This window comes from Bombina bombina, chromosome 12 (assembly GCF_027579735.1).
Source record: "Bombina bombina isolate aBomBom1 chromosome 12, aBomBom1.pri, whole genome shotgun sequence".
NCBI lineage: Eukaryota > Metazoa > Chordata > Amphibia > Anura > Bombinatoridae > Bombina > Bombina bombina.
The window spans coordinates 128,789,165-128,802,389 of NC_069510.1; the positions used below are offsets into that span (position 1 = coordinate 128,789,165).

At 39.2% G+C, this 13,225-nt stretch overlaps 1 protein-coding gene across 2 annotated transcripts in view; it reads left to right on the forward strand.

Annotated features, from left to right (window-relative positions):
* Positions 1–13,225, forward strand: part of FUBP3 (far upstream element binding protein 3) — a 248,426-nt gene that overhangs the window by 40,036 nt on the left and 195,165 nt on the right. For both annotated transcript variants that reach the window (XM_053695769.1, XM_053695770.1), the window contains one exon: positions 3,579–3,684. In XM_053695769.1, the coding sequence (XP_053551744.1) occupies positions 3,579–3,684 (106 nt within the window). The remainder of the gene's footprint in view (positions 1–3,578; positions 3,685–13,225) is intronic.

Genomic DNA, 13,225 nt, shown 5'->3' on the forward strand with positions numbered 1-13,225 from the left:
TCCGATGAAGCCCTGAGGTCAGCCCACAAAGGGGAGGGGCGAAACGCGTCATGCCTGACGTTTCATGAGAGCGGCAACTTTTGAAGTAGAGGAATAACTTACCTGGCAGCGGTTAATGGAGTGTCCGTGTTCAAGGTGAATTTGTTTTACCAGCGCATACAACAGCAGCCTTGGTGCCTTTAAGCTTCTTTCTTGCAATCGAAAAGGTGCAGTGATAAAAAGGAGCCCATTGTGCCGTGGATATACCGGAATCCGGTGCTGCTTAAACCCAGCTCGTCTTGGAACGGATATGGTGGAAATACATCCAGCAGGCTAAAGGAATGTACCGCGAGTTGTGGTGAGGCTGCTTATGTTATCAGCTGTTAACACAGGAACACTGGAACTTTCTTGTGGCAATCTATCCATTATTAAAGTGCATGTAAACTCACCGATACTCGACATTCACAAACGTTTCATCATAAAAAAATAGCATAAGTTTAATTCATGAATTTACTAAAAACATAATATAATACCGATTTATATACCTATCTAACTCTCAAAGTCTCGATTTCTCCCTCCGCCCGCCATTTTGTTCCGCTTTCTTAACATTGATTGACATTTGCCTAAACTAATAATGTGGCGTACCCCGTGGCGTCCAGCCCCCTTTTATTTACGTCATTTTCAATCTCTGCGCATGCGTCTTTTATATGCGCATGCGTATAACCACTTGAGCTGTCTTTCTAAGCGATGCGAGTTTAGAAACGCAGGCGCGATTCAGAAATTAAATATCAAACGCATGCGCATATTCGGGACTAAATTAGAAACTCATGCGCACAAAAGGGAGCCGTCGTGAACGCGCAAGGGTAATACGTCATAGAGCGGGCGGGACCGCTCTAGTCGTTATGCGCTGAAAAGAAAGGAAGTTATGGATGGGAGGAGCGCAGCATGAAAACGGAGCAAAGTTACTAACGTAATTATTACTTTATATGTTCAATATATATAAAAAATAATATGCGGTATTGATAATGGAGTGCATAAAAACAGATTTTGATGGTCAATATGTAAAAAATTTACATCCACTTTAAGGAGCGTGTTATATACACTAAGTGCTCCGATTCTGGGACATTTGTTTCTCATTATCTAATGGCAACATTGTTGCAATATTAAACACATAGTTTCATTATTTTTAAGGAAGCGTGTTGTTACACTTATGTGCTTTCTGGATATGTGTAGTAACTATGTGTTAGATTTGTCATAGATACCAGGCCTGGTAATGTTTTATTCCTCATTTTAAAGGGACAGTCTACACCAGAATATTTATTGTTTTAAAAGATAGATAATCCCTTTATTACCCATCTCCCAGTTTTGCATAACCAACACAGTTATAATAATATACTTTTAACCTCTGTGATTATCTTGTATCTAAGCCTCTGCAAACTGCCCCTTTTTTCAGTTCTTTTGACAGACTTGCAGTCTAGCCAATCAGTGCCTGCTCCCAGATAACTTCTTGTGCATGAGAACAGTGTTATCTATATGAAATACGTGAACTAACACCCTCTAGTGGTGAAAAACTGTTAAAATGCAATCTGAAAGAGGTGGGCTTCAAGGTCTAAGAAATTAGCATATGAACCTCCTAGGTTAAGCTTTCAACTAAGAATACCAAGAGAACAAAGCAAAATTGGTGATACAAGTAAATTGGAAAATTGTTTAAAATGACATGCTCTACCTGAATCATGAAAGTTTATTTTGGCCTAGACTGTCCCTTTAATTGCACGTATATGTTTTGGGGTGAATCAATGTCCCTTTAAACAGGGATTTAAGCAAAATAAACCACTTATTTTCTTTGACCTTTGAGTGCCGCCTTGTCATTCTTTTGCATAGCCATGGACAATAATGGCTATGTCTTTTCTTATTTAATATATTGTATACATGTGTCTGTATCTTATATCTGTAGGTATAATCAGATCTCATTACTTTATCACATTGTGTACATATAAATGCTTCTTTATCTTATCTGTCCATAAACCAATCACTAATACTTTGAGAGAACAATAGAAAATTAACATTTTATTACCTTATCTCTTCTATAACCCACTGGAAGTGTAATTTCTTCTACTGGTTAACACAGCTTGACATTGAGGCCAAAATCTTTCATGATGGGTTGGGATACCACAGGCTAAATAAACTATTTAAAATGCCAATATAAGGGTAATGGAAATACTTGTATACAATTTAATACACTCCAGCAAGTAAAGTGGATCATTGAGAACAAATTAAAGGGGAGAATATTTTTGAGTAAAACTGTGCCTTTTAATATACAAGTTTCTCCTCCCATATAAACTGTTTTTTTTTTGTAAGTAATAAAGTTGCAACCTGTTGATTTACAAGATGTAATGCATGTTGTGTACACATGTGTTGCTGCCCTTTCTGATAAATAAGAATTGAATGTAGAGATTGTGTCTGCGTTTCACTAACACCCAGGTGCCATTTCCCCGTTGCCAAACAGCACCCGACTAGCACGTTTGAGGTGCTTCTGCGTGTGTGCTTGGGTTAAAGGGACAGTCTAGTCAAAATTAAACTTTCATGATTCAGATAGGGCATGCAATTTTAAACAACTTTCCAATTTACTTCTATTATCTAATTTGTTTAATTATTTAGATATCCTTTGTTGAAGAAATAGCACATGTGTGAGCCAATCACACAAGGCCTCTAGGTGTAGCAACCAATCGGCAGCTACTGAGCATATCTAGATATGCTTTTCAGGAAATGATATCAAGAGAATGAAGCAAATTAGATAATAGAAGTAAATTAGAAAGTTGTTTAAAATGACATGCTCTTTCTAAATCACGAAAGAAAAAAATTGGCTTTCATGTCCCTTTAAAGCTTCGGTTATAAAGGATCTTAGTATGTGTGGCTCTTAAACCAATCCCACACCCTCAAAAAATATTAAGATACACAAATTTAGGAGGCTTATGTAACTTCAAAACTTTCTGGAGTTGTACCCCATGCTGGTTATAAAACTTTTGGTGACCTTGCCTCTGCTGGAATCCTTTGGAGGAGCAACCTCAGAAGTGATTTGGTCTAGGTGTACGGAAATGCAATATTTAGTAGATTGAGATTAAATTGGTATTAAAGGGACATTAAGCACTAAATATATTTTCTAAGCATAGAACTTATCCCCACCTCCCTCTAGTCATAATTGCTGCCATGTTTAAATCTAGCTTTCACTTCATTCTAGCTCTGATGTTTGCACATGTGCAGCAACTCTCCGTCACATAACTTTAGTTCCTTAATGGCAGCACCCATGATTAGAGGGAGATGCATGCAATTTATTTGTTTAATATACCTTTTTAATGTTATGAAATCGGAGATTTTAAAAAGGCAAAAGGTTAATAATTTTGGAAGGGACAGAAGCTTTGAACTTCGCCGTATATAGGAGTTTGGCAGTGTTCATGGTCCTTTTATCTGATCTGGTCCACCAGGCTATTTCACAAAGGTTTTGAAGACGGATGTTGCTTGTTGTGTTGTAGTTTTTGGCAACTTTAATTATAAATGTGACTGTAATGATGATAAAGCTTCATTTAACTTTTTCTTTGCAGATCGCTGCTAAAATAGATGGAATCCCACACTTGAATAATTCCGGATCGCTAGTGGACACATCCATGTACGGATATGCAGTCCAAAAAAGACCTCTTGATGATGGGGGTAAGATTTTACATTCAAACAGACGTTTGCTAGACTTTTATCTAGTTGTGTCGTTCCCTAGGAGTATCTGTATTTCTTAGGAGTAATTGTTTGTGCTTAAGGCCTTTGGTTAGTACAAATATATATTATTGTTTTTTTGTCTTCATTTATTTAATGTATCAATCAGACAAAAATGGTAACCATAAAATAATTGTATCCCATGTATGGAAGATTGAGGGCAGGTAGGGTACAGCTGGTTCCTTTTAAATATTGGTTTTGTCCCCTGTGAATAGAATATATAACCACTCTTGCAGACAAGGGTTTAAAGTGGTGGTAAATTAATATAAAGTAGTTGTAAACTACATCCTAAGCGAAATCAAATTACATGATAAGAAATAATTTAATTATAAAACATACTGTTTAAGTGGAAGTGCTTTGTCATGTATTCTTCACTCTTTCTATTTCTTATTCTCTAGTGTAGTGGCTTAGAGAGCAGTCTCATCCTCTACATAGTCTTCTAAGCACGCTTCTGAAATGTGTTCTATGCGGTCTTCCAAGAGTCCTTCCAATATGTTAATTAATGTGCTTGCGTGTAGCCTCTCTACGCGGTCTTCCAAACCCGTTCCCAATATTTTAAGTAATGCGCTTGTGCGTAGCCTCTCTACGCATTCTTCCAAGAGTCCTTTCAATATTTTAAGTAATGCGCTTGCACGTAGCCTCACTACGTAGTCTTCCAAACAAGCTCCTAATATTTTAAGTAATGCGCTTGCCGGTAGCCTCTATTTAGTCTTCCAAGAGTGCTTCCCGTATTTTAAGTAATGCGCTTGCGCATTGCCTTACTATGTAATCTTCCAAGCACACTACCAATATTTTAAGTAATGCGCTTGTGCGTAGCCTCTCTATTTAGTATTCCAAGAGTGCTTCCAGTATTTTAAGTAATGCGCTTGCTCGTAACCTCTTAAGCCACTCCAATGTAAATAATAAATAACAAGTTTCACTGTTTACTTGAAGATTTTATAGCTGCATGGAGATAAGTTGTTGAGAGCGTGATTCCCCTTTATAACGCTCATCTAATGTAAGCAATCAAACTAAAAAAAAAATAGCAAAAAATCTTTGCGCACATTATTTTCACAATTATAAATATTGTCAAAACTGATCAAAGTTCACACAGTGCTGCAGTTATTGAACTATCCCTTGTAAAGAGTGATTCTGAACTTGTGAACAAAATCACTGTTACGTAAATGAGAATCCCTTTTGGAAGTAAATGCGCATGCATAGAAACCATATGGATCAGAAGAATTTTGTGATCAGAGCACATGAGCAGCTCTGTAACGTCAGGGGTATGCATCTATTATGTGAGCCCTGTGACTAGCAAGGACATTGACTGTGAAGTGAAAATGTCACCTGAAGAGACAACTGATGTGGGCAGGGGTTAAAAATGTGTAATCTATTGTGTAGAAAGTGTACCATTACGTCGTTCCTTCATCTCATGTTCAGTGTATGATATTAACCCTATTGCATCTGTTGTGTTAATGTAGCAAACTGTGTGCTCTGCTAAATCTCTCCTAAATAGACCTATACATAGAAATTATATTCTCAGTTCCGTCTTAAAATTAAATTCTACAGCTGATATGACATTCCCTAAGTTAAAGGGACAGTCAACACTAGAATTTTTATTGTTTAAAAAGATAATCCCTTTATTACCCATTCCCCAGTTTTGCATAACCAACACTGTTATATTATTATACGTTTTACCTCTGTGATTAACTTGTATCTAAGCATCTTCTGACAGCCCCCTGATCACATGACTGTATATTATCTATTGACTTTCATTTTAGCCAATTAGTGCAGTGTCTGCCACAATGCACGGGCGTGATCACAATGTTATCTATATGGCTTACATGAACTAGCTCTCCCTGTTGTGAAAAGCAAATAAAAAAGCATGTGATAAGAGACGGTCTTCAAGGGCTTAGAAATTATCATATGAGCCTTCCTAGGTTTAGCTTTCAACTAAGAATACCAAGAGAACAAAGCAAAATTGGTGATAAAATTTAAGGAGTATGTCACGTTTGCATCACTGACCCTAATTGTGTTTAAAGGGATAATGTACTCAGACAGCTGATTTAGATTTCAATGTATTCAAAGATGCTGTAGAAACACCCTTTCGAATTGGCTGGACTCTCTCCCACTAAGAGGTTGACTTCTACTGCTGTTTACATAGTTTTTCTATAGCCAATACTTCAATACGGCAGGTTGTGTTACAGTTTATTCGCTCACTGGCAGTTTCCCACTCAGTACTCGCAAGCATTGTAGAACATGGCAGGTGATTGGCAGGTTGTGTTACAGTTGCTTCTGATTGGCTCACTGGCTGTTTCGTGCTCATTACTCACAAGCATTGTAGAACACGGCAGGTGATTGCCTGGTTGTATTACAGTTGCTTCTGATTGGCTCACTGGCTGTTTCGTGCGCAGTACTCACAAGCATTGCAGAACACGGCAGGTGATTGGCAGGTTGTGTTACAGTTGCTTCTGATTGTCTCACTGGCCGTTTCCTGCTCAGTACCCACAAACATTGCATTTTCCTGTGTGTTTATTAATCTCTTTCCTGCAGTTAGCTAGTGTCAGTAATGCAACCATTTGAGCATGTTATTTCTGCTTTTTGATGATCTTAATGCTTATGGTGCTCAGGTATCAAGTTTTTACACCTGCTCTGTACTCATCCCTCTTTGTCATTTGGGAACAGTACTTTGAGTCACATGTGACACAGAAGTAGAAGTCTTCTTTATAACCATAGTACCAGTAGAGATCTCAGGCCTAACAAACACAGCCAGAAGTCTTCCTTATAACCATAGTACCAGTAGAGACCTCAGGCCTAACAAACACAGCCAGAAGTCTTCCTTATAACCATACTACCAGTAGAAACCTCAGGCCTAACACAAACACAGCCAGAAGTCTTCTTTATAACCATACTACCAGTAGAGACCTCAGGCCTAACACAAACACAGCCAGAAGTCTTCTTTATAACCATAGTAGCAGTAGAGACCTCAGGCCTAACAAACACAGCCAGAAGTCTTCTTTATAACCATAGTACCAGTAGAAACCTTAGGCCTAACACATACAGCCAGAAGTCTTCTTTATAACCATAGTACCAGTAGAAACCTTAGGCCTAACACATACAGCCAGAAGTATTCTTTATAACCATAGTAGCAGTAAAGACCTCAGGCCTAACACAGCCAGAAGTCTTCTTTATAACCATAGTACCAGTAGAAACCTTAGGCCTAACACATACAGCCAGAAGTATTCTTTATAACCATAGTAGCAGTAGAGACCTCAGGCCTAACACAAACACAGCCAGAAGTCTTCTTTATAACCAAAGTACCAGTAAAGACCTCAGGCTTAACACAAAAACAGCCAGAAGTTTTCTTTATAACCATACTACCAGTAGAGGCCTGAGGCCTAACACATACAGCCAGAAGTATTCTTTATAACCATAGTAGCAGTAGAGACCTCAGGCCTAACACAGGCACAGCCAGAAGTCTTCTTTATAAACATACTACCAGTAGAGACCTCAGGCCTAACACAGACACAGCCAGAAGTCTTCTTTATAACCATAGTACCAGTAAAGACCTCAGGCCTAACACAAACACAGCCAGAAGTCTTCTTTATAATCATGCTATCAGTAGAGACCTCAGGCCTCACACAAACACAGCCAGAAGTCTTCTTTATAACCATACTACCAGTAGAGACCTCAGGCCTAACAAACTCAGCCAGAAGTCTTCTTTATAATCATGCTATCAGTAGAGACCTCAGGCCTAACACAAACACATCCAGAAGTCTTCTTTATAACCATAGTAGCAGTAGAGACCTCAGGCCTAACACAAACATAGCCAGAAGTCTTCTTTATAACCATACTACCAGTAGAGACCTCAGGCCTAAGAAACTCAGCCAGAAGTCTTCTTTATAATCATGCTATCAGTGGAGACCTCAGGCCTAACACAAACACATCCAGAAGTCTTCTTTATAACCATACTACCAGTAGAGACCTCAGGCCTAACACAAACACATCCAGAAGTCTTCTTTATAACCATAGTAGCAGTAGAGACCTCAGGCCTAACACAGACACAGCCAGAAGTCTTCTTTATAACCATACTACCAGTAGAGACCTCAGGCCTAACACAAACACATCCAGAAGTCTTCTTTATAACCATACTACCAGTAGAGACCTCAGGCCTAACAAACACAGCCAGAAGTCTTCTTTATAACCATACTACCGGTAGAAACCTTAGGCCTAACACATGCAGCCAGAAGTATTCTTTATAACCATACTACCAGTAGAGACCTAAGGCCTAACACATACAGCCAGAAGTATTCTTTATAACCATAGTAGCAGTAGAGACCTCAGGCCCAACACGGACACAGACAGAAGTCTTCTTTATAACCATACTACCAGTAGAGACCTCAGGCCCAACACGGACACAGACAGAAGTCTTCTTTATAACCATACTACCAGTAGAGACCTCAGGCCTAACACAAACACAGCCAGAAGTCTTCTTTATAACCATAGTACCAGTAGAAACCTTAGGCCTAACACAAACACAGCCAGAAGTCTTCTTTATAACCATACTACCTGTAGAGACCTTAGGCCTAACACAGCCAGAAGTCTTCTTTATAACCATAGTACCAGTAGAAACCTTAGGCCTAACACAAACACAGCCAGAAGTCTTCTTTATAACCATACTACCTGTAGAGACCTTAGGCCTAACACAGCCAGAAGTCTTCCTTATAACCATAGTAGCAGTAGAGACCTCAGGCCTAACACAAACACAGCCAGAAGTCTTCCTTATAACCATACTACCAGTAGAGACCTCAGGCCTAACACAAACACATCCAGAAGTCTTCTTTATAACCATAGTAGCAGTAGAGACCTCAGGCCTAACACAGACACAGCCAGAAGTCTTCTTTATAACCATACTACCAGTAGAGACCTCAGGCCTAACACAAACACATCCAGAAGTCTTCTTTATAACCATACTACCAGTAGAGACCTCAGGCCTAACAAACACAGCCAGAAGTCTTCTTTATAACCATACTACCGGTAGAAACCTTAGGCCTAACACATGCAGCCAGAAGTATTCTTTATAACCATACTACCAGTAGAGACCTAAGGCCTAACACATACAGCCAGAAGTATTCTTTATAACCATAGTAGCAGTAGAGACCTCAGGCCCAACACGGACACAGACAGAAGTCTTCTTTATAACCATACTACCAGTAGAGACCTCAGGCCCAACACGGACACAGACAGAAGTCTTCTTTATAACCATACTACCAGTAGAGACCTCAGGCCTAACACAAACACAGCCAGAAGTCTTCTTTATAACCATAGTACCAGTAGAAACCTTAGGCCTAACACAAACACAGCCAGAAGTCTTCTTTATAACCATACTACCTGTAGAGACCTTAGGCCTAACACAGCCAGAAGTCTTCTTTATAACCATAGTACCAGTAAAGACCTCAGGCCTAACACAAACACAGCCAGAAGTCTTCCTTATAACCATACTACCAGTAGAGACCTCAGGCCTAACACAAACACATCCAGAAGTCTTCTTTATAACCATAGTACCAGTAGAAACCTTAGGCCTAACACAAACACAGCCAGAAGTCTTCTTTATAACCATACTACCTGTAGAGACCTTAGGCCTAACACAGCCAGAAGTCTTCCTTATAACCATAGTAGCAGTAGAGACCTCAGGCCTAACACAAACACAGCCAGAAGTCTTCCTTATAACCATACTACCAGTAGAGACCTCAGGCCTAACACAAACACATCCAGAAGTCTTCTTTATAACCATAGTAGCAGTAGAGACCTCAGGCCTAACACAGACACAGCCAGAAGTCTTCTTTATAACCATACTACCAGTAGAGACCTCAGGCCTAACACAAACACATCCAGAAGTCTTCTTTATAACCATACTACCAGTAGAGACCTCAGGCCTAACAAACACAGCCAGAAGTCTTCTTTATAACCATACTACCGGTAGAAACCTTAGGCCTAACACATGCAGCCAGAAGTATTCTTTATAACCATACTACCAGTAGAGACCTAAGGCCTAACACATACAGCCAGAAGTATTCTTTATAACCATAGTAGCAGTAGAGACCTCAGGCCCAACACGGACACAGACAGAAGTCTTCTTTATAACCATACTACCAGTAGAGACCTCAGGCCTAACACAAACACAGCCAGAAGTCTTCTTTATAACCATAGTACCAGTAGAAACCTTAGGCCTAACACAAACACAGCCAGAAGTCTTCTTTATAACCATACTACCTGTAGAGACCTTAGGCCTAACACAGCCAGAAGTCTTCTTTATAACCATAGTACCAGTAAAGACCTCAGGCCTAACACAGCCAGAAGTCTTCCTTATAACCATAGTAGCAGTAGAGACCTCAGGCCTAACACAAACACAGCCAGAAGTCTTCCTTATAACCATACTACCAGTAGAGACCTCAGGCCTAACACAAACACAGCCAGAAGTCCTCTTTATAACCATAGTACCAGTAAAGACCGTAGGCCTAACACAGCCAGAAGTCTTCTTTATAACCATACTACAAGTAGAGACCTCAGGCCTAACACAAACACAGCCAGAAGTCCTCTTTATAACCATAGTACCAGTAGAGACCTCAGGCCTAACACAGCCAGAAGTCTTCTTTATAACCATAGTACCAGTAGAAACCTTAGGCCTAACACATACAGCCAGAAGTCTTCTTTATAACCATAGTACCAGTAGAAACCTCAGGCCTAACAAACACAGCCAGAAGTCTTCTTTATAACCATAGTACCAGTAGAAACCTCAGGCCTAACACATACAGCCAGAAGTCTTCTTTATAACCGTAGTACCAGTAGAAACCTTAGGCCTAACAAACACAGCCAGAAGTCTTCTTTATAACCATACTACCAGTAAAGACCGTAGGCCTAACACAGCCAGAAGTCTTCTTTATAACCATAGTACCTGTAGAAACCTCTGGTACTTAGCATGTTTATAACTTTAATCAGTATGAGCAACTCCTGTATGCACTCTGTCAGTACACAAAGGTGTGTTTGCAGTAACCTGGCTGCTCTGTGGGCCAGCAAGCAGCTTGTGATGGGAAACCTTCCACCAATACGTATCTGCTGTGTGATAGCTATTTAAAGGGAGGTTGGGCTATGTAATCTGCAGTTATCTAGAGTTGTATAATAGTGCAATAATGAAATGTTCCTGTGTATTAGCATTTATATTATTGCCTCTGTGATTAACAGCTGCAGAATGATTACTCCACGCATGTCTCCTAGCTTCTGGTATCATTTTTGCAAACTTGTTCTTTCCTGGCTATGTAGTGTGTGTCTGTGCTGGATATAAATGCTTGTGCTTACCTAGCTATGTAGTGTGTGTGTGTGTGTGCTGGATATAAATGCTTGTGCTTACCTAGCTATGTAGTGTGTGTGTGCTGGATATAAATGCTTGTGCTTACCTAGCTATGTAGTGTGTGTGTGTGTGCTGGATATAAATGCTTGTGCTTACCTAGCTATGTAGTGTGTGTGTGTGTGCTGGATATAAATGCTTGTGCTTACCTGGCTATGTAGTTAGTGTGTGTGTGTTCTGGATATAAATGCTTGTGCTTACCTGGCTATGTAGTGTGTGTGTTGGATATAAATGCTTGTGCTTTCCTGGCTACGTAGTGTGTGTGTGCTGGATATAAATGCTTGTGCTTACCTGGCTATGTAGTGTGTGTGTGTTCTGGATATAAATGCTTGTGCTTACCTGGCTATGTAGTGTGTGTGTGTGTGCTGGATATAAATGCTTGTGCTTACCTAGCTATGTAGTGTGTGTGTGTGTTGGATATAAATGCTTGTGCTTACCTGGCTATGTAGTTAGTGTGTGTGTGTGTGTGTTCTGGATATAAATGCTTGTGCTTACCTGGCTATGTAGTGTGTGTGTGTGTGCTGGATATAAATGCTTGTGCTTTCCTGGCTACGTAGTGTGTGTGCTGGATATAAATGCTTGTGCTTACCTGGCTATGTAGTGTGTGTGTGTTCTGGATATAAATGCTTGTGCTTACCTGGCTATGTAGTGTGTGTGTGTTCTGGATATAAATGCTTGTGCTTACCTGGCTATGTAGAGTGTGTGTGTGTGTGCTGTATATAAATGCTTGTGCTTACCTGGCTATATAGTGTGTGTGCTGTATATAAATGCTTGTACTTTCCTAGAGTGAATATTTTTTCAAGCAGAGTTAATAGGAATTATAAAGGGAATATTTTCACTGTTTTGTATGGCTATTCATGTGTTAGATATATTCTAATGTAACAAATGCTCTAATTGGTTAGATATTTGACTGCTTGCTGGTAACTGTATATTGGTTAAACATAGGTGGCGGTTGACACTAGGGGCTTGATGCGCTATAGCTCTCCTGTCTCATGAGATTGTCTAACAAGTCATGTCAGTACTGTATGACCGCCTCAGTACAGGGTACGTTGGCGGTCGTTGACAAGTCATCTTTATGAGGCTTGTTTGTAGTAGGGTTGCACCGATACCATTTTTTTAAGACCGAGTACAAGTACCGATACTTGTTTTCAAATCCTCGCCGATACCAATTACCGATACTTTTTTTTTTATGTCATGTGACAGTTTACCAAGCACAATACAGACTAATTATTTAAGATTCCTTCTTTATAATTATGAAGGACTGTAACTCAAAAGACATTATGAAATAATAAAACAGGTTTTATTTTACACAAAGTTCACAGAACATTTTTAGAAATAAAAATATTACAATAAAATATATTAACAACAACAATAAATAACAAATATAAAATTGCTACCAACCAAAAGTGCCATACAGTAAAAAATATAACAGAATACTGTTTAATCATGGTGAACAACACTATGGGCTAGATTACATTTGACTGGTAAGCTTTACCAATGCTCTCATTACACGTCCTACTCCATTAAAGGCTATGGAGTTGGAAATGTGAACAGAGCATTGGTAAAGTTTACCAATCAAATGTAATCTAAATCTAGTCCTATAATTGCAGGATGAGTGTTCATTGGGATTAACTTAATTTTTCCTATGAGTACTCTTCCTGCAATTATATAAGCTAAGATGTTCCTCAGAGTACAGTATGTTTTAAACATAATTGTGCAAGATGAGAACTAGCAGTATAAAAGGCAATCTAGCAATTAGAATCATTTTTCAAAAGTCAGTGGCAAGTTCTTTTTAAGGAACAGAACAGAAGCATCTCTGCATGTTCAGCTATTAGTCTGTTTTTGCTATCAGTAAGGAGGCTCAACTTTCCACACTACTGCATGGGGCAGAAAAATATTTTTGGGCCATTTTAGCCAGAGTTGGAAATCTCAGTTTATTAACTGCCCAGTACTTAGGGGTTTGTCTGAACGCAGTACAGTGATCTCTCCTACAATAATACATATAAGAGCAATTTGTATTGGCAGAACAGTAGTAAACAATTTTTAATTTAGTCTCCACTCCAGCTTTAAATGAAATGGGAACATGCAGTTTGAAAAAAA